The sequence below is a fragment of the Eptesicus fuscus genome, chromosome 11 (assembly GCF_027574615.1).
Source record: "Eptesicus fuscus isolate TK198812 chromosome 11, DD_ASM_mEF_20220401, whole genome shotgun sequence".
Lineage (NCBI taxonomy): Eukaryota > Metazoa > Chordata > Mammalia > Chiroptera > Vespertilionidae > Eptesicus > Eptesicus fuscus.
This window is the reverse complement of record NC_072483.1, coordinates 73019594-73042012: the sequence shown is the minus strand read 5'-3', so window position 1 is coordinate 73042012 and position 22419 is coordinate 73019594. Positions and strand designations below refer to the sequence as shown.

Sequence of the window (22419 nt, the reverse complement as noted above, 5' to 3'; positions counted from 1 at the left end):
GGGGGAAGGAATAAGTCAGGGGAGGGGAATAGGAAGTATCAGGATGATATTAAATAAGGTAGCATGGTCAGAGAAGGCCTCCCTGGAAAGGTGAGGTTTGGGTAAAGGCCTGAAGGAAGTGAAGCATGAGCCATTTGGATGTGTGGTCAAAGAACATTCCAGGCAGAGGAAACAGCAAGAACAAAGGCCCTGAGGTAGGAATGAGCATAGCAGGTTCTAGGAACATCAGGGGACCATCGTGGCCCCAGTGGAATGAAGAAAGAAGGGGATGTAGTGAAAGGTCAGGCAGGTAATAAGGACCAACCAAGTTAGGGAGACCCTAGTAAGCATAAAAAAGGCCTTGGCTTTAATTCAGAGTGAAATGAGAGTCACTGAGAGTTCTGAGCAGGGAAGGGACAAGACATGACTGTTTTAATGTTAAAAAAAATATGTTTATTTGCTTTTTTAAACAACTCAATGGTTTTAATGTATTGAAAGTTCTGCATGGATCACTACAATCAATTTTAGAGCCTTTTATCCCCCAAGGAAAACCCTGTACCTGTTAGCAGTCACTCTCGCTTCCGCCTAACCACTCGGCTCTAGGCAACACTATTCTGCCTTCCATCTATAGATGTGCCTATTCTGGACTGACCTGTGTTTCAAGGGCTCTGTGAAGCTAGTCTGTGGGGAAGCAAGGGTGAAAGCAGGGAGACCAATGAGGAAGCTGCCCCGCCGTACAGGGGAGGGCAATGGTGCTGGGACTGCTCTGGTCCCAGTTCGGGTGTGGAAAATCTCCTGGATTCTGCGCCAAGTGCAAGGTCAGGCTTCCTGAGAGATTGCATGTGAGGTCTGAGAGGAAGACAGAAGTCAGGAATTACTCCAAGTTTTCTGGCCAGGAAAGCTAGAGTCACCATTGACCATCTGCTGTGCAGAATAAGTTTGTGGGGAACATTCAAAAGTTGAATCTGGAACATGTTAAGTTTGAGACACCTGTAAGACACCCAAGCGGAGCTTTTGGGGAGGCCATTAAGTGTGCCATTCAGGAGAGAGGCATAGGCTCGGCGTCTATTGGAAGTCATTGAAATGGGGTGGTGAGTAGCAGAAGCTCCTAAGGCATCAAACTGGTAACAGGTTATCTCAGCACCAAGGAACGCAAGTGATATGGAGTCCATTTGGTCAGCCAACAATATTTATTGTGCCTCTACTACGCCATGAGCGAGGGTGGGGAGATAGCAGTGAACAGAACAGGCAACGTCTGCTCTCACAGACCTGGGGAGACAGACAGTAGGTCAACAAGTAGAAATACAGTGACAGGTAGTCATAGGCACTGTGGAGAAAAATCAATCCGGGAAAGGGGAGAGAGAGGCAGGACAGCCTTCTAGATTTAGGATCAAAAGAACCTTTTCTGAGGAGATGAAACCTTAAACCTTTTCTTTAAGGAGAAACCCCAACCATGGGAAAACTGGACCAGGCAGATATCCGGGGAGGAATGCTCCAGGCTGGAGACCAGCAAAAGCAAACGCCCAGGAGAAGTGTGCTTGGGAACAAGCTGGCTGTGTGGCTGGAGCAGAGGGCGTGCCCAAGCTGTAGGACGCTAGAGGAGTCTTTAGCAGGGGCCCTCATGGGCTGACTTAGGTTTTTAAAGGATGGCTCTAGCTATACTGGGAAGAATAGATTGAGAGTAGGTGGGGGTACAGAGCCCAGGCTAGACGTATAGGGAGGACAGCAGACCATCCCAGCAGGAGGCCCCAGAGAAGACCATCCTGTAGTTCCTATGAAAACACACTTGGGCCCTGGATGATATGGCTCTGTGGTTAGAGTGTCAGCCTGAGCACCAAAGGGTCACAGGTTTGATTCCCAGTCAAGAGCAGGTTTAATTCCTGTTCCTGGTCCGGGCTCATGCAGAAAGCAACTAATCAATGTGTCTCTCTCACATCAATGTCTGTCTGTCTCTCTCACATCAATGTCTGTCTGTCTCTCTCTCATCCCCTCCCTCCGCTCTCCTTTCTGCCCTCCCTCCATTTCACTCTCTTTAGAAAACAATGGAAAAAAATATCCTTGGGTGAGGATTAACAAAAAAGAAAGAAAGAAAATATATTTGGAACTGAGATATGGGACTGCCCTGGGGTCACTGGGCAAGTAAACTATCTCAGAAAAATGAAATCAGCAGCTAAGAAAAGAGGAAGCTGAAGACTAGAATATTCATGAAAAGTAAAACATGGCCCTGATCCAATGCCCAAACACAAAAACACTCTTTCTTAAGGCTGCAGGGACAGGCTTTTTGGAGTTCCAGTGGCTCTCTGTTGTCGGCTTGATGTCATGGCCCACCCAGTTTTCTTCCCTGGAGCAGGCTACATGACAGCATTTTAAAAATTAACAATTCAATTCATTGTCAAGCCTCTCCCAAGCTGCTTCTTCCCCCAAACACACTCAGGCCCAGGGTTGTAGGCACATACATCAGTGGTAATGGGACATGCACCGCCAGAGTGATGGAGTGAGGGGTGGGACCTTTGTATTTCTAGTTCAGTAGATTTCTTGGAACCTTCCAGGAAGCCACTAAAGACAAAACAAAGAAGCAAGAATAAAGCTAAGGAGGTTCCAAGCCCAAAGCGGAAACATAAATTTAAGAAAGACATATGCTTAATATTACATTTTATAATTTAAAAGACAATGTAACATAATTTTTCAAAATATTTTAAATTCAAAAAAATCACCCCATATTCTATACCACTTTCCTGCCTTCTCCAAGGACCAAAATTATTTTCAGCTGGACACAACCTGCCCAGCCTGGGTTCCCAGATGTTCGCCTCCTCAAGAGAGCTACCATGATTGTGGATGTTTTAAAATAGAAATATTTCTATTAAAAATAGTGCTGGAGTAAGTGAAAGCTACACTGACACTCCAAGGATGAACTGGAAATACAACTCAAATACAGAAAAAACACCGTGAAAAATCAACTAAAGACTTGCTGGAGAGAACACTGATAACCAAGGACAGAAAGTAGAGACTGGTAGGAAGGGCAAAGATGTGAAAGGGGTGGCTGGGCTCCCACAGACAGCAGTAGAAGGTCCGGTAGGGATATCTCAGCTGTGGGGGGTTCCCACTGAGAACTCTGGGATCTATACCCAGAACTGGGCTCCACAGCCCAGAGCACCAGAACTGAGAAAGCTGTGAAAAGCAGCAGGGTTGCTCTCTGCCAGCCAGAGACAGCTGGAAATGCAGGCACACTCTTAAAAGAGCCAACACACAAAATTTTGTGTGTAGCCACTCACCTTGGGCTCTGTTAGAGGGAAGGCAGAGTGGACTGGAGCTGTGTGAGAAGAGTCCAGGGTTGGGGGCTTTGGGGTTGGTGCTTGGAGGGCAGCCACCCTAGTTTCCTGTGCTGAGTCATTCCCTCATGCTGCTGAGGACATATTTTTCCTACAGACCTTTGCTATCCAGGTGGTTTTGGCCTGGGGAGAAGACAGTTGCAACACCCTGTTGGGAAAACTCTGGCCCTACCCTGTGGTACATAGCCCAAGGCCAATCAAGGCTGAAAACAATCAGACTGCAGATCTCTGGAGGCTTTGAGTCTTTGCCTGACTCCTCCTAGGCCTGAGGCTAGGAAAAGCAGACCCTGGTGCACATCTTGGAAGGACCAAGCAGAGGGAGCTACAAGCTGTGGATTGCTGGGAACCCCAAATAGGGCAATCAGGGCCAATCAGAAATAGCATCTGACATTGTCCTGCGTTAGAGATTAGGAGTCCTAGCAGATCTACCTAATACATAGACACAAACCCAAACAGGTAGCCAAAATGAAGAGACAAAAAAACAACCCCTAATAGAAAAAAACAAGATAATTCTCCAGAAGAAGAGATAAATGAAATGGAGATAAGAAATTTATCTGATATAGAGTTCAGAATAATGATAGTAAAGATGTTCAACAGCATAATAACTATGAAAAAAGAACAGTCAGAAATAAAGAATGACATAGTACTAATAAAGAACACATTGGAGTGAATACATAGCAGATTAGGGAAAGCTGAGGATCAAATCAGTGAATTAGAAGTCAGGGTAGGAAAAAAAATTACTTAATCAAAAAATTAAAAAATAGGAAAATAGCTTAAGGGAGATGTGGGGCAACATGAAACATAATAATATTCACATACTAGGTGTGCCAGAAGGGGAAGAAAGGGAGCAAGGATCGAGAACATGTTTGAAGAAATAATGGCCAAAAAATTCCCTAACCTGGTGAAGGAAAAAGTCATACAAGTTCAGGAGGCACAGAGAGTCCCAAAGCAAGAACTCAAACAGGCCCATGCTCAGACACATCATATAAAATGCAAAAAATTAAAGACAAAGAGAGAATCTTAAAGGCAGCAAGAGAAAAGCAATTTGTTACCTACAAAGGAACTCATCTAAGGCTGTCAGCTGATTTCTCATCAGAAACTCTACAGACCAGAAGGGAATGGCATGAAGTACTCAAGGTAATGAAAAGCAAAGATCTGAAACCGAGATTACTATATGCAGCAAGGCTATCATTCAAAATAGACAGTGAAATAAAGAGCTTCCTAAACCAAAAAAAAAAGGCTAAAGGATTTTATCACCACTAAACCAGCACTGCAAATGTTAAAGAGACTGCTGTAATGAGAAGAAATAGAGAAACATAGGCATACAGAATTAAAATGGTAATAAATAAGTACCTATCAATAATAACCTTAAACATAAATAGATTAAATGCTCCAATCAAAAGATATAAGGTGGCTGAATCAATACAAAAACATGACCCAATTATATGCTGTCTATAAGAGACCCACCTCAGAACAAAAGACTCACACAGTATGAAAGTGAAGGAATGGGGGGAAATTTTTTCTGGACAAATGGAAATGAAAATATAGCTAGGGTAACAATACTCATATCTGACAAAATAGACTTCAAAATGAAGGCAACACATGCCCTGACTGGTTTGGCTCAGTGGATAGAGCGTCGGTCTACGGACTGAAGGGTCCCAGGTTCGATTCCAGTCAAGGGCATGTACCTTGGTTGCGGGCACATCCCCAGTAGGGGGTGTGCAGGAGGCAGCTGATTGATGTTTCTCTCTCATCGATGTTTCTAACTCTCTATCCCACTCCCTTCCTCTCTGTAAAAATCAATAAAATTATTTTTAAAAAAAATGAAGGCAACACAAGAGACAACAAAGGTCATTACATAATACTAAAGGGATTAATCCAACAAGATGATATAACCCTGATAAACACATATACACCCAAATATATTTATATATTTAGGAGCACCTAAATATATTTTAAAGACTTCTAGAGACGTTAAGGGAGAGATCAACAGCAATACAGTCATAGTGGGGGACTTTAACACCCTGCTGACTTCACTGGATAGATCTTCCAGATCAATGAAACCAAGAGCTGGTTCTTTGAAAAGGTAACTAAGACTGATGAACCATTAGCCAGATTCATCAATAAACAAAGAGAGGGGACCCAAGTAAACAAAATCAGAAATGAAAGAGGAGAAATAACAACTGAGACCTAGCCAGTTTGGCTCAGTGGGTAGAGTGTTGGCCTGTGGATGAAAGGGTCCCAGGTTTGATTCTGTCAAGGGCTCTTACCTTAGTTGAAGGCTCCTCCCCAGCCCAGGCCCTGGTAGGCGCTCATGCAGGAGGCAACCAATCAATTTGTTTCTCTCACATCGATGTTTCTCTGTTTTTCCCTCTCTCTTTCATTCTCCCTAAAAAAAAAAAAAAAAATCAAAGGAAAAATATCCTCGGGTGAGGATTAACAGAAAAACAAAAAAGAAATAACAACAGACACCACAGAAATACAAAGGACTGGCCGAAACCGGTTTGGCTCAGTGGATAGAGTGTCGGCCTGTGGACTCAAGGGTCCCAGGTTCGATTCCGGTCAAGGGCATGTACCTTGGTTGCGGGCACATCCCCAGTAGGGGGTGTGCAAGAGGCAGCTGATCGATGTTTCTAACTCTCTATCCCTCTCTCTTCCTCTCTGTAAAAAATCAATAAAATGTATTTAAAAAAAAAAAAACAAATAAAATCATAATTCTACTCCAAGTACCTGGCACAAGAGCTGTTGAAAGGATGAATAAATAAAACCTTTAAAAAAAAAAAGAAAGAAAGAAATACAAAGGATTGTAAGAAAATATTATGAACAACTATATGCCAACAAGCTGGACAATGTGGAAGAAATGAACATATTCCTAGAAAAATACAATCTCCCAAAACTGAATCAGGAAGAATCAGAAAACCTGAATAGGCCAATAACAACTGATGAAATAGAAGCAGTAATTAAAAACTCCCAGCAAACAAAAGCCCTGGTTCAAATTTCACAGGGGAGTTTTTACCAAACATTCAAAGAACTAACACCTATACTCCTCAAACTATTCCAAAAAAAATCCAAGAAGAAGGAACACTTCCAAGCTCTTTTTATGAGGCCAGCATTATCTTAATTCCAAAACCAGACAAAGACACTACAAAGAAAGAGAATTATAGGACAATATCCTGATAAACATAGATGCTAAAATCCTCAACAAAATATTAGCAAATCAGATCCAGTAATATGTTAAAAAGATCATACATGAAGTAGGATTTATTCCAGGGATGCAAGGCTGGTATTGATATTCACAAATCAATAAAAGTGATACATCACATAAACAAGTTGAAAGCCAAAATCACATGATCATATCAATAGACATAGAAAAAGCATCTGACAAAATCCAACACCCTTTTTAAAAAAAAAACACACATTTTTATTTATTTCAGAGAGGAAGGGAGAGGAAGAGATAGAAATATCAGTGATGAGAGAGAATCATTGATCGGCTGCCTCCCGCATATCCCTCACTAGGGATCAAGCCTGCAACCCGGGCACATTCCCTGACTAGGAATCGAACCTGGGACTCTATTCTGCAGGCCGACGCTCTATCCACTGAGCCAAATTGGCCAGGGAAACACGCATTTTTTATAAAACTCTCAACAAAGTGGGAATAAAGGGATAATATCTAAACATAATAAAGGCCATATATGACAAATTTACAGCAAACATCATAATAGGCAAAAACTAAAACTATTTCCTCTAAGAATAGGAACAAAACAGGGATGCTTTCTGCTTTCACCACTCTTATTCAACATAGTACTGGAAATCCTAGCCACAGAAATCAGTCAAGAAGAAGAAATAAAAGGCATTCAAATTGGAAAGGAGAAAGTAAAACTGTCATTATTTGCAGATGACATGATATTGTACATAGAAAACCCTAAAGACTACACCAAAAAATTACTAGATTTACTATATGAATTTGGCAATGTAGCAGGATACAAACTTAACACACAGAAATTGATGGCATTTTTATATACCAATAATGAATTCTCAGAAGGAGAAACTAAACAAATAATCCCATTTACCATTGCAATGAAAGAATTCAGATACTTAGGAATAAACTTAACCTAGGAGGTAACAGACTTGTACTCAGAAAACTATATGATGTTGAAGAAAGAGATAGAGCAAGATATAAACAAATGGAAGAATATACCGTGTTCATGGATTGGTAAAATCAACATTTTTTAAATGTCCATACTACCCAAAGCAATCTACAGATTCAATGCAATCACTATTAAAATACCAACAGCATATTTCACAGATCTAGAATAAATACTCCAAAAATTTATATGGAACCAAAAAAAGGACCCAAATAGCCACAAACTTACAGCAAACATCATACCAAAACTAAAACCTTTTGAGAAAGAAGAACAAATTTGAAGGGATCATAATACCAGATATCAAGTTATACTACAAAGCCACTGTAATCAAAACAACCTAGCACAAGAATAGGCATATAGATCAATGGAATAGAATAGGGACTTTAGAAATCTACCCAAGCCATTACTCTCAATTAATATTTGATAACGGAGGCAAGAATATACAATGGAATCAAGACACTCTCTTCAATAAATGTGTTGGGAAAATTGGACAGATACATGCAAAAAAGTGAAACTGGACCACCAACTTTTACCATACACAAGAATAAACTCAAAATGGGAAAAAGACTGAAATGTAAGTCAGAAACCATAAAAATCCTAGAAGAAACCATAGGCAGCAAAATTTCAGACATCTCTTATAGCAATATGTTTACAGATACATCTCATAGGGCAAAGGAAACAAGGAGAAAATAAACAAAAGAGACTACATCAAAATAGAAAGCTTCTGCCCAGTAAAAGAAACCATCAACAAAATGAAAAGGGAGCCCACCTTATAGGAGAACATATTTGGCAATGATACATTGGATAAAGGTTTAATATCCAAAATATATAAGGAACTCATACAACTTAACAAAAGGAAGACAAAGAATCCAATTTAAAAATGAGCAAAGGACATAAATAGGCACTTCTAAGCAGACATACAGATGGCCAAGAGACATGAAAAAATGCTCAAAGTCACTGATCATAAGAGAGATGCAAATTAAAATGACAATGAGATATCACCTCACACCTGTTAGAATGGCTGTCGTTAACAAACAACACGTGTTGGCGAGGACACTGCTGATAGGAATGCAGGTTGGTGCAATCATTAAGGAAAACAGTATGGAGCTTCCTCAAAAAATTAAATATGGAGGGAATCTAGGCGCCGAGGAGGCAGGTGGGGAGGGAATAGACATGCAGAGGCCCTGAGGCTGAGACAGCATATCTTAAAGGGGGCATTGGTTGTCAGTGGTTCACACAGGCGAAAACGTGGAATGGAGCTGGGGGTGGAGGTGGGTGTGGGAGTAGGGGTGGAGGTGGAGGTGGAGGTGGAAGTGGAGGTGGAGATGGAGGTGGAGGTGGAGGTGTGCAAGGTGAAACAGAGGGAGATGTGGCTGGAAGTCAGAGAGGGGCCTGATCATGAAAGGCGAGTAGGCCACGTATAGGGTTTGAACTCGATCCTGCAAGCTATGGAAGGATATCAAGCAATTAAATATTTGCCTTTAAGAACAGAATTCTGGCTCAATGTGGAAAATGAAGTAGGCAGGGAGACTAGGAAGGAAGCAGTCCCTCTGGTCCAGGTGAGAGATGCTGAAGGCTGGATTAAGACAGTAGTGACTGGGGTAGAGCCTTAATGGGATCCCACAAGATGATGGATGAAAACAGGAGAAATTAGAATGATGTCAATAACTTGGGAGGGTAAAGTCAATGACAGCTAAGATAAATACAGAGGAAGGGGCAGATATGGGGGAGATTGCTGTGCTAAGGTTGAGGCGTGTAATTTTGCTGGGTCTGTGGGAACTCTGGAGGAAGGTTAGACTGGCAGCTGGCATTTGAGGTCTGAGGCTCAGGACAGGTCCAGGATAAGAACGTTGAAACTGAACGTTATTAGCTTATAGGCGGTAGTTAATGCTAAGGAAATTTCTGTACCAGTTGGTAGGGCAAGTGTTCTGTTATGCGACTCCTGATTACACAGCTTAATGTTCACCTTAGTTTTGATGGGAACCTTCCTCAAGATCACATAGAGTTTTGAAGACCAGTGAAACAGCACAAGACATCCAAAAGATTTCCAGAAGGGAAGGCTCTCCCCAGCAGAGGTCTCCCGCCCAGGGGAACAGCCAGCCCAGCAGCTCTGCCATTCTCAGGGTGCTTCACGGGGGTGGAGCCGTCAGAAACATTTGGATGGACCACCAGATCAGGCAAGCCTTGTTTCCCAGGAGAACGAGGAGGACGATGATTACCAGATGTTCGTGCCAACCTTTTCCTCTTCAGATCTAAACTCCAGCCGACTGTGCAAAGATAGCACTTCCAGTTGCCCTTGCAGTTGGCACCTGGGACAGATTGAGTCCACAGAGACCACCAGCTCCGACCACAGAGTGGTCAGGCGGGCCAGCAGTGCTGGTGAGAGCAACACGTGCCCTCCGGAAATAAGAATCCAGGACAGTGATGGCTCTCAGTACAGTCCCCGAAGAGAACTGCAGAATGACCCTAAAACAGAAGGGCAGGACGGAATGACACCCTTCAGGTCATCTATAGAGTTGACTATGGCTGACATAGACCATGTCTATGATAACACAAGTTATGAGGACTTAAAACTCATGGTTGCTCAATGGGAAGCAGCTGAATCTACTGCCCCCAAATCAGCCAGGGACTCTGTTGGACCCAAGAGCAGCCCAGAGCTAGTCTTCTCCAAGGGGCATGCTGGCCACGAGAAGAGAACCTCTGCACACAAAGAGAGGGGAGGTGTCGAACCAGAGCATACATGAACTTGAGGTGGTGGAGGAGAACAGCTATGACACCATATGTCTCCCAGACCCACCCTCACTGGACTTCAAATGCAGCAGCCTCATGCGTTCCAAGAGGAGCACCTTCCTGGGCCTGGAGGCCAACTTCACATGCTGCGACAGCCTGAGGCCCCTCGTGTCCCAGGATAGCCTCCAGTTCAGCGAGGGAAAGAAGCCCTACCACCAGCAACCCTCGGACAACAACTACTTGAGTTTGCTGTATAACTCCTTCAGCTGAAACTTGTCCATAGCAGATAAGTCTATATCTGATAAACTGTCGGAAGAGGCAGACGAAATCTGGAATGACCTAGAGAATTACATCAAGAAAAACAAAGTCAAGGCTAGAGACCACTCCTTGCAGCGTTTTCTGTCAGCAAAGACAACGTGCCAGACAGGCTACACTTGGAGAGTATGCCAAAGCTGAGCCAGGATGCAGCCTGGGCCCTGTCACACTTCAGGACAGGCTGGGCAGGGCCAGCCAGGCCAGCTGCCCACTGGGAGAAGACCTCCTGTCTAAGGAAGGCTCCTTTCTGAGTCTGAACCGGCCCTCTCTGGCCAGCAAAGTGCCTCCCATTGTAAATCCCCATGACTTGGCCAACAGCAGTCTGTCCCAGACAGACCTGGACAGCCCTGACCCTGGGGTGGATACCACAGATAAGACCAAGAGCCGAGTTTTTATGATGGCGAGGCAGTACAGTCAGAAGATCAAGAAGGCAAATCAGCTTTTAAAAGTGAAAAGCCCAGAGATGGAGCAGCCACTATCCAGCCAACCACATAAATCTGTGCGCAAGGATCTGGCTGCCATCTTAGAAAACAAGAAACAAGGAGGGTCCACCATCAGTGCCAGGATTGCTGAGTATTCCCAACTGTATGACCAGATTGTATTCAGAGAGACTCCCTTTAAGACTCAGAAGGATGGCTGGGCCAGTCCTCAGGAATCCTCCAAACTCAGATCTACCTCTCCTTCCCAGGTAGTGAGGATTGGCTACTGTATTCAACCTATAGTAATGGAGAATTAGCAGATTTCTGTCATCGGCCAGGGAAAGACTTGAAGCCAAAATATCCTACTTTGGAGATCAACACAAAAAGTGTTCTAAGACAGTTGTCCACAGCTTACTCCGTGCCTTCTCTGCAAACCTCCAACCATCTGCTGGGCTCCGTGCAGAGACACAGTGTGTGGTCAGTCAGCCACAGGGTGGCCCAACAAGGAGAACTCGTGTCAAGGCCATCTTTATAACTCTTTGGGTCGGAAAGGAATCAGCACTAAATCTCAGCCTTATAATAGATCCTCATCTTCCTCCATCTTAATAAACAAGTCAGCGGACTCCATCGACTACCCTAATGAAATGGGAAGAAAACAGATGTTGTCTTTACACAGAAGTTCAAGGTGTGGGAGTCACCAGGATTTTCTGCCAGGGATAGGTGACTCGTGTCAACAGGGTACTGGAAAACGCTCAGATCTCACTCTCCAGGACTCACAGAAAGTTCTGGCAGTAAATAGAAATTTACCTTTAAATGCCCAAATAGCTACACAGAACTATTTTTTCCAATTTCAAAGAGACTGAAGGAGACGACGATGACTATGTGGAAATAAATTCAGAAGATGAGTCAGAGTTAGAGCTATCTCACAATCGTAGAAAGGAATCTGACCCAAAGATTGTGGATGCGGGCTTTTCTGATAATGTCAGCAGCAACAACACGTCTTACTCGTTGAATAGTCTGTGCAGTTCCAAGAAGCCAATGAGCAGCAAACTTAGGGTTTCACCCTATCTGATACCGTAGGATGATTCTGACAAACTGAATGACTATCTTTGGAGGGGCCCATCTCCCAATCAGCAAAACATTGTCCAGAGTCTAAGGGAAAAATTCCAGTGTCTTAGTTCTAGCAGCTTTGCCTAAGGTTCTTAATAGCAGCTGCCCAAATTAACTTCTTCATATGCTCATGAATTACAGATCCTGAGGTGTGTTTTATATGTACCAGATTAAAACAATTTTGTAATTTTAAAAAATTAAATATGGAAATGCCATTTGACCCGTGATTCCACGTCTAGTGGAATATATTCTAAGAAACCAGAAACACCAATCAGAAAAAAAAACATATGCACCTCTATGTTCATAGCAACACAATTTACAATAGCTAAGGTCTGGAAACAGCCCAAGGGCCCATCAGTAGATGGGTGAATAAAAAAGTTGTGGTACATTTACACCATGGAATACTATGTGGCAGTAAAAAAAAGAAGGATCTCTTACCCTTTGGGACAGCATGGAGGGGCCTGGAGAGTATTATGCTAAGTGAAATAAGCCAGTCAGAGGAAGACAAGTATCACATGATCTCACTCATACGTGGACTCCAGTGGACAAAATAAACTGATAAACAAAATAGATCCAGAGACATAGAAGCATAGAACCGTCTGTGGAACCTCAGAGAGAAGTCAGGGGAGGGTAAGTGGGTGGGAAGAGATCAAAGAACTTGTATGCATTTATGAATAAACCATGGACACAGACAATAGGATGGTGAAAGCCTGGGGCAGGTGGTGGGAGCACCTAGAAGGTGTCAATGGGGGAAAAAGGGAGACATATGTAATACTTTCAACAATAAAGATTTAATTTTTATTACACATAAGGAACTGTTTATTACACATAAGGAACTGTTGGACATTGAAATTGGGTCTCAAAAGAACTGTTGGCCCAGAAAGAAACTCACTACAGACTGATTCATTTACCTGTCACCATAACCATTATTGCTTGTCTCATTTTCAGTTCTGATAAGTGTATTTCTTTTTTTTTTTTTTAAATGTATTTTTATTGATTTCAGAGAGGAAGGGAGAGAGAGAGATAGAAACATCAATGATGAGAGAGAATCATTGATTGGCTGCCTCCTGCACACCCTCTACTGGGGATCGAGCCCCAAACCCAGGCATGTGCCCTTGACTGGAATCGAACCCGGGACCCTTCAGTCCCCAGGCCGACGCTCCATCCACTGAGCCAGACCAGCCAGGGCTGATAAGTGTATTTCTAATAGCACATGATCTCACTCATCTAGGGGAAATGATGAACAACATAGACTGATGAACAAGAACAGACCCAGAAACAAGGAGGCATGGATCAGACTGTCGGGCCTCAGAGGGAGGGTAGGGGAAGGTGGGGGTAAAGGGGAGAGATCAACCAAAGGACTTGTGTGCAAGCTTATGAGCCTAACCAGCGGTTAAGGACAACAGCGGGGTGGGGGCATGTGTGGGGAGGGGTGTGGGATGGGAATGGGGGGATGAGGACAAATATGTGATACCTTAATCAATAAAGAAATTTTTAAAAAATTAATAAAATGGAAATATTTTTTAAAAGAGAACAAATAGAGATGTTGGCTTGACTCCTCTAAAGGAAAACACAGACTAGACCCAGTTTTCATTTCTCTGAAGTTGGTGAGGAGTCAGCCTATGTATCAGTCCACACAGTACTCAGTTTGGTGTGTGGTGTGGTGTTTGTGGAGTGTGGCATGTGTTATATTGAGAATGTGCACGGTGTTTTGTAAGTGTATGTGGTACTAGTATGTGTGGTGAGTACATGTGATGTATGTGTTGTGTTGTGTGTGTGTGTGTGTGTGTGCGTGCCATGTGGTATGTGTGCTGTGCTATCAATGTATGTGTTGTTATGTGCTGTGTTGTAAGTGTATTTATAGTGGGGGCGGTTGGTAGGTGTGGTGTGTGTGTAGGGTGATATGTGTATATACAATGTGATTTGTGTATGTATAATGTAATATGTGTGTATAGTGTAATGTGTATGTATGTATAATGTGGGGTATGTGTATCTGTAGTGTGGTCTGTGTGTATATAGTGTAGAGGGGTTTATGTATAGGGTGGTATGTATATCTATAGTGCAGGCATCCTCAAACTATGGCCCGCGGGCCACATGCGGGTATTTTTGCCGTTTTGTTTTTTTACTTCAAAATAAGATATGTGCAGTGTGCATAGGAATTTGTTCATAGTTTTTTTAAAACTATAGTCCGGCCCTGCAACGGTCTGAGGGACAGTGAACTGGCCCCCTGTTTAAAAAGTTTGAGGACCCCTGCTATAGTGTGTGGAGTGTGGTATGTGTATGTATAGTGTGGTGTGCGTATGTATAGTGTGGGTGTGTGTGTTTTGTGGGGGGCTGTATGTGTAGTGTGATGTGTGTATGAAGAGTATGGGTGTATGTAAAGTGTGGTGTGTGTGTGTGTGTGTGTAGTGTGGGTGTATGTGTATCGTGTGATGTGTGTATGAATCGTGTGTAGTGTCTGTGGGGGTGGGGGAGAGATGGACTTCAACTGCAGGGGGCACCACCAGCTCCCCCAGGGCTCCCTGGCAGGCAGAGGCCCAGCCTAGCTCAGTCAAAGCTGAGCTTTTCTCCTCAGAACTCAGTCTTCCCTTTGTGCCCAGGTGTCAGGAAGAGCGGGCCAGTCTGCAGGCAGCGCTGGAACAGAGGCAACAGGAGGCTGAAAGGAGGAACGCCATGTATGAGGAAGAGCTTGCAGGGCAGCGGGACCTGATCCATGACATGAAGAGGCGGGTGCTGGAACTGATTCAGTAAATGGGGGACAGTGGGCAGGGGTGCAAATGGGGAAATGGTATGGGATATAGAGGCTGGGGAATGAAAATTCTGCTCCACTAACAACTACCAAGCAGGATTCTGGGCCTTTTGTATATACTAACACATTTCTCTTTTTTTAGCAACGCCCTGCTATTATTACCATTTTACAAACTGAGGGTCAGAGAGGCTGACTTGGCCACCAAGGACACACAGCAAATAAACTGCATAGAGTCCTCTGACTCTAAGGCATGTCCTCCACCCCAACCTAGCCCACATATACACATACCTACTAAAGTTAGGAGAAAAAAAGGAACCCATGGGCTGAGAAGGAATTGGGAGAAGGGGCAGATTAACCAAGAGGTAATCACATGTCCTACACCAGCCTGCCTACTGGACTTCCTCAGATCACTGGGCCTATGGGCCTGTCCTGGGTCAGCTGTCCTAGGTTCCAAAGGCTGAGCTCACCAGAATCAATTCCCAGCCGCTAAGCTCACTGAGGGATGGAGATGTGTAAAGCCTGGTCTCTGCTCTTCAGTCTAGTGGGGAGATAATTCACAGGTATGTCATCCTTTACCCAGTTCAGGAAGTAAGAGACCACTGCGCTCAGGTTCCATTAGAACTGGAACCCTGCGAAATCATCTACGACTAAATCCTTTTGCACAAGTGATATTAAAGGTGAGAAAAGGCGAGATCAACCTGAAAGAACAAACAAAAAATGTAAAGAGTGATCTCCTCCAAGGAACTGTCAACTGGGTGGAAGGGGTATATAAAAATTTAGCTATGTATCTCACAAAATAATTTAAGTTCTCTAACAATAAAGATAAATATAGAGTGAGATATAAGATTGTTAAAGAAAAATAGAAGATTTCATGGTAGAAGAAAAATATATACTCCCAAAGTGTTAGGAGTAGGATTAAAACTTAGCTCTGAGCATCTTGACTGAATAAAAAAGGGAAACAGAAAATTGCCTAAAATTCACTGTCTTTTCAAAGGAAATATACCAGTTCGTGAGAAGAGACAAATGTTTTTCCTAAGTGCTAAGGAAATTTGTCCCAAGATCCCAAACCATATAATACTAGAGGCCCGGTGTATGAATTCATGCACGGGTGGGATCCAGCTGGCCCTGCCCCCTGATCGAACTCTTGGTTGAACTCCCAGTCGAACGCCCAGGTCTAGGGAACAATTTGCATATTATCCTTTTATTATATAGGATAATGTCCCTTGCATAAGCATTTTGGGAGATATGGCCCTAAGTAAAAAGTGGGGGGAGCCAAGGAGGTTGACTTCTGCATCAAGATGCTAGACTGACCACACATCATCTATTCTCCATCCTTAGATCTCACTAAAATGATTGTGAAAGAATAAAACTAACAACAGAGAGAAAGGTGGAAAAGCCAACCAGAGATGAGAGATTCCAGCTAATTTCCAGAAGCCAAAAAAAAATGGATGGAGAAGCCCAGTTAGAACTTCAGGGTCCAGAGACACCAGGAACACATATGGCAGAAGTGAGATAAGATTCAGAAATCAGGGAAATTAACTGAAGAAGTAGATAGAAAGACCAATGTACACGCCCTGCTTTCTGCCTGCCTCCCCAACTGCACCACACCCAACAGTTGAGGGGCTTATCTACCAAGCAAATAATTCAAAGGTCCTTATCTGGAGAAAGTTAGATGCTCCAAATAAAAGAGCAGTGTGAAAAAAAAAAAAAAAAAAGAGCAGTGTGTTCTGGCTTTTGAGAGACTCATGTGGCAGGTACCTCCCAGCCCAGTGCCTCCTAAAGGGAAGCCTGAGTTAACTACCCCGGCGCTCTACTTGGAGCTCCAGCAGCTTTACTACCTCTTCTTAAATGTGAAATGGCAACCAAGCTTTCGTAAGCATTTGAGTCAGACTAGAAGATGAAAGGAGAGAGACAAAGATAAACAAAGAAAGCTCCATCTCCCATAAAACAAGTGTCTGTGAAAAGCGACCAACCAAAGATAAGAAACATTCTTGGAAATTAAAATATCACTGAAATTTTTCTAAATTCACTAGGATTGGAAGAGAAAGATGAGTCAGTCTCTCAGAAAATAGAATAAAAAGCATAGAGAGATGGGACACATGAGAGAAATATTTAGAGACATAAAGAATCAATCCAATATCTTCTCCAACTGAAAGGAATTCCAGAGAGAGAGAGAGAAAGTGTGTGTGAGAGACAGAGAGAGAGAGAGAGAGAGAGAGAGAGAGAGAGAGAGAGAGAGAATATAAAATAGAGAAGACTATCAGATAAAAATATGAGAGTTTCCCTGTTCTAATGGGCATAGATCTTAAAGATTTCATTGAGTGACCAGCACAATGAATGAAAAGGGGGGGTGGGCACATCTAGATACATCATTGTGAAATTTCAGTAAAACAAAGATAGGAAGACTATCCTAAAAGACAGGCCACTTATGAAAGAAGTAGAACATAACAAAATTTAAGAATCAATAGTGTAAGACTTTTAAGTTCTGAAAAAAGCTGAATTTTGCCCTAGAATTCTATGTCCAGCTCAACTATGGATTAAGTGGGGAAGGCGATAGAGGAAAAGACATTTTCAGACAGAGAGATCACAGAAAAGTCACCTCCCACACAGCCTTTCTTAAGAAGATAATTCAGGATGTGTCCCAGAAAAACAAGGAAGCAAGCCAAGAAAGGAGAAGATGTGGAATTCAGGAGACAGTAGCTCTAGGCCAGGAGAGAACAAAAGGGAATTCCCAACGTGACTAGTGGACAGCAAGGCCAGGAAGCAGTCAGTCCAGGCTGTAGCACAAGTATTGCAGGCCCAGGAGAAAGGTCTCAGGGAAGAAAGAGATTCAGCAAAATACCTGATATGAAGAATTGGGGTGGGCAAGAATAGTTAGGCTGGTCTGGCCAGCGTGGCTCAGTGGTTGAGCATCGACCTATGAAGCAGGAGAGCACAGTTCGATTCCCAGTCAGGGCACATGACCAGGTTGTGGGCTAGATCCCCAGTGTGGGTCATGCAGGAGGCAGACAGTCAATGATTCTCTATCATTGATGTTTCTATATCTCTCTCCCTCTCCCTTCCTCTCTGAAATCAATAAAAATATATTTAAAAATAATAATAATAATTAGGCTATGTTAAGGCAAGTTATGCAAGGAACAAAGAACAGCAATTAGACACAGTGCAATATACAGATGATGTCTCATAGAATTGTTCACTTGAAGCTTATGTAATTGTATTAACCAATAAATGTAATTTTGAAAATTAAAATAAAACTCTGTAAAAGAAAGGCAATTAGAAAGTACTAGATAAACAACAAATTCCCAAGAAGGGGAATTTTTTAAAATATATTTTATTGATTTTTTACAGAGAGGAAGGGAGAGGGATAGAGAGTTAGAAACTTCGGATGAGAGAGAAACATTGATCAGCTGCCTCTTGCACACCCCCTACTGGGGATGTGCCCACAACCAAGGTACATGCCCTTGACCAGAATCGAACCTGGGACCCTTCAGTCCGCAGGCCGATGCTCTATCCATTGAACCAAACTGGTTAGGGCAAGAAGGGAAATATTATAGAACATAGCTCTGCTTGAAGCAATATGCTTACATATTGTCTAATAATATAAATACTAGTCGCTGCTTTTTTCCACCTAAAGGCAAAGCACAAAGAATGATTATAATTATATAACAAACATAAATGTTACCACCTAAACAATATTAAATATAGAACGGAATCCAATAGAACTTTCTATGAAGATGGAAGTATTCTATATTTGTTCTGTCTAATATGGTAGCTACTAGTCGCATATAGTGATTGAGTACTTCAAATGTGACTGGTGTGACTGAGGAACTAAAGCTTTCATTTTATTCAATTTTAATTAACTTACATATAAATTTATAAAGCCACAGGCGGCTGGTGGCTATCCTACTGGACATTGCAGGAGTAGATGACAAGTTAGTAGGTGGGAGGAAAAAGGGATGCTGGCCTCATTGTATTACAGAATGGCAGTCCTAAGATGCTACCTATAGTTAATAGAATGAGTGATAAATAAATGCATGAGAATATTCTATAGAAGTCCAGTAGTAACCAATAGAGGAATCAAAAATAGGGATATAACTGCATGGGGAGGAAGGATAAGGAAAGACGAGGAAATGATCATAAGCTGTCCTCTGACATCAAGGTAAGGAGCTCTATAGAAGACGTTCTCTCTTGAAAGAACAAGAAGGAGGGATATGAGCAGGATACTTAAATATGAAAGTACTATCAGGAAAAAAGCTAAAAGATGTAAGTGATTTGCCACAGAGAATAGGAAGGTGTCTATTGTCTGTGTTGTTCAATTTTTACATCATGGGCATCTACCATTCTGATAAAAATTTAAAAAAAAACCCACCTTCTTTCTTTCTTTCTTTCTTTTTTTAGATTTTTATTGATTTCAAAGAAGAAGGGAGAGGGAGAGAGAGATAAAAATATAAATGATGAGAGAGAATCATTGATTGGCTGCCTCCTACACACAGACACACACACCCCAACCCTGGGGATCAAGTTGCAACTCCAGTATGTGCCCTGACTGGGAATCAAACCATGACCTCCTGGTTCATAGATCAACACTCAACCACTGAGCCACACCAACCAGGCAAAACAACCCATCTTCTTAACACATCCTTTTAAAAAAAGAACAATGAAGATAGAGTTGGTGTTTTGTTTTGTTTTTGTTGTTGTTTTTTGGGAGGAAGCATAAACATCTATAACTCCAAAGCAGTTTGTACCAAGTGCCAAATAAAAGATCATAGGTATTATATGCTACAGGAGTCTGGAGCAAGAAAACCCGGGGTCCTCTACCATCAGGGAGCACTCCTCAGAGGAGGCAGGCTGTGAACAGGTTCTTCAATAGTGGGTTAAGGTTATGATGGGTCACAGGGACCTGTCACCATGCATCTAATCTTCCCGGAAAGACTGGAGTCTCACTCTTATGTGTGTGAGTCTCTCACTGTCTTTTCATATCTCTCTCTCTCTCTCTCTCGCCATCACTATGTCTCTTTCTCTCCATCTTTCTCTATATTTGTCTCTCCCTCTCTATCTGGTCTCGGTCCCTGTCTGTCTCTGCATCTTTCTCCCTGTGTCTTTCTCCCACTGCATTTGTCTCTGTACTTCTCCATGTGTCTCTGTCTCCCTCTCCGACTCCCTGAGTGACTGTCTCCCTGTGTCCCTCTTTGTCTCCCTCCCCATTTCTATGTCTGTCTTTCCACCCCACTGTTTCTCCATCTCTTTTTGTCTCTGTCTCTCTATCTGTGCCATTTCCAACTCTATATCTTCCTTTGTGTGTCCTCTCCCCCCCCCTCTCTCTCTCTCTCTTTCTCTCTCTCTCTCTCTCTCTCTCTCTCTTCCCCCTCCATCTACCCGTCAGAGAGAAGGACAACCTGTGGCAGAAGGTACAGCAACTCTCTTCCGTGACCCCTGGATGCTGTGTCAGCTGTAGCAAGCTCTTTCGCCGGCTGTCTCGGCGGTACCCATGCAGGTAATGGGTGGGACAGCCCAGTTTCCACCAGCCCACAGTCCCCTGCCCACTCCGAGGAAGGGAGGGACACAGGAACTGGGCATCTATGAAAGGCTACTTAAAGCTGGCCACTCATATTACCCAGAACTTAGCAGAGACATGAACGAGAACAGCAGAGAAATGTCAGACAGAAAGGGTGTCTGGTAGATGGGATGGTGCAACCTTTCTGAAAATAGATTGATTAATGGGCTTCTCGTCTGGGAAAAGATTTCATGTACAGTGGAAGCTGCTCCCCTGGCCTCCCTCTGGGAACACAGTGATAGGACAAGCAGCAGGAGAGAGGGAAGTGGGCCATCGGGAGAACCTGCCATTTGGAATTAGAGGACCCTAGAGGAATGGGGCATCGGGTCACCCTTTGGGAAAGGGGAGGCTTCCTGGGACAGAGTCAGGGCTGTTCTGCTAAGAAATGAGAGACAGACAGTTGGACTTGAAGATACTCAACCCCCTGACCCCCTTCCCTATACACACCCATGTGCTCCCCACTCTTTCCACCTTTGCTCCCAGGCTGTGTGGAGGCCTGGTTTGCCATGCCTGCTCTCTGGATTATAAGAAGCAAGAGCGCCGCTGCCCACCTTGTGCCCAGAAAGGAGAAGCCCAGGTTGTCTAATCAAGACCCAGCCAGGACTGGCCATCCATTCCACCCTCCCCTCAGCACTTTCAGGACCTATGATCTGACCAGTACTACCTTCCAGAACTTGGTGACTTAGGCAGATGGCACTCAAGGAGCCAGACTGCGGTGTGGAGAGTGGAAAGGGCCAGGCTGACAGTCAGGAGACGGCTCAAGCCCTGCATCTCCCACTGATGAGCTGGGTGACTCAGCTCTCTGGGCTCTTCGGTAATGTGAGGAAGTCGGGCGTCATCCACTCTAAAGTCCCTTTGGCTTCAGAAAATCCTTGACTAAGAATAAGAACCAATGGCCTTGACTTTCTCCTCCACACTCTCTCCTCACCCAGACCACCCTTCACCATACTGCACTGTCTCAGGGTCCTCAGGAGCATTCTGTATGGAGTCTGCTTCGGGCTCTGTTTTTGTCCTGCTTTGTTTTTAACATCTTTCCTGGGGCACTACTAACATATAACACACTTCACATAAATTTTACAATTTGATGAGTTTTTACTTTAATTTATACCCATGAAGTCACCACCATATTGAAAATAATGAATGCATCCATTAGTGCCAAAGTTTTCTCCTGCCCTTTGGAATCTCTCCATCCCCCTCCCTTCCCCCCACTCCCAGATAACCACTTACCTGCCTTCACTAAAGACCAGTTTGCATTTCCTAGAATTTTATATAAATAGAATCATATGGTCTGCCTTCTTTCGCTCAGCATAATTATTTTGAGATTCATACACATTGTTATTCATCTCATAGTTCCTTTTTTTACTGTTGAGTAGTAGTCCACCACCTGGATATAGCACCATCTGTTCACACATTTACCTGTTGCCAAACATTTGGGTTGTTTCTAATTTGAAGCTATTACAGATCAGTTTCCTATAATCATCTGTGTACGAACCTTTGTGTAGACATAATGCCTGTATTTCTCATGGGTTAATACCTAAGAATGAAATGGTCAGTTCATAGGGCAGGTATATGTTTAAGAAACTGCTGAGTTATTTTCCATAAAGATTATATGTTGTGCCATCCCACCAGCAGGGTGTGGGCGTCCCAGCTGCTCCCCAGGGCATTTGGCTTGGGGGGCAGGAGAAGAGACACAGACATGGAACTTGGGCCTCTCTATCCTTCCCCTCCAACCACTGTGGTGAATTAAACAGTCCCAAGTTGTAAGGCTAGAGGGAGGGGCTTAGTCTAGGTGACTCTGTGCAGTGCTCACTCGCTAGACTTTAATAAAGACAGTTCAGCCGAAACCGGTTTGGCTCAGTGGATAGAGCGTCGGCCTGCGGACTCAAGGGTCCCAGGTTCGATTCCGGTCAAGGAATGTACCTTGGTTGCGGGCACATCCCCAGTAGTGGGTGTGCAAGAGGCAGCTGATCGATGTTTCTCTCTCATCGATGTTTCTAACTCTCTATCCCTCTCTCTTCCTCTCTGTAAAAAATAAATAAATAAATAAATAAATAAATAATAAAAAGACAGTTCAGGATTCGTGTAGCTC

General features: G+C 43.3%; 1 protein-coding gene and 1 pseudogene across 1 annotated transcript in view; both read left to right on the top strand.

Annotated features, from left to right (window-relative positions):
* The window catches only part of RUFY4 (RUN and FYVE domain containing 4), a 28013-nt gene extending 5650 nt beyond the window's left edge, over positions 1 to 22363 (top strand). Inside the window, exons 8-10 of the mRNA XM_054722852.1 lie at positions 14628 to 14774; positions 20160 to 20270; positions 20814 to 22363. Coding sequence (XP_054578827.1) covers positions 14628 to 14774; positions 20160 to 20270; positions 20814 to 20916 — 361 coding nt within the window. The 3' untranslated portion in view covers positions 20917 to 22363. The remainder of the gene's footprint in view (positions 1 to 14627; positions 14775 to 20159; positions 20271 to 20813) is intronic.
* On the top strand, positions 9440 to 12188 carry LOC114232823 (pleckstrin homology domain-containing family G member 1-like; annotated as a pseudogene).
* Positions 22364 to 22419: the final 56 nt, after the last annotated feature.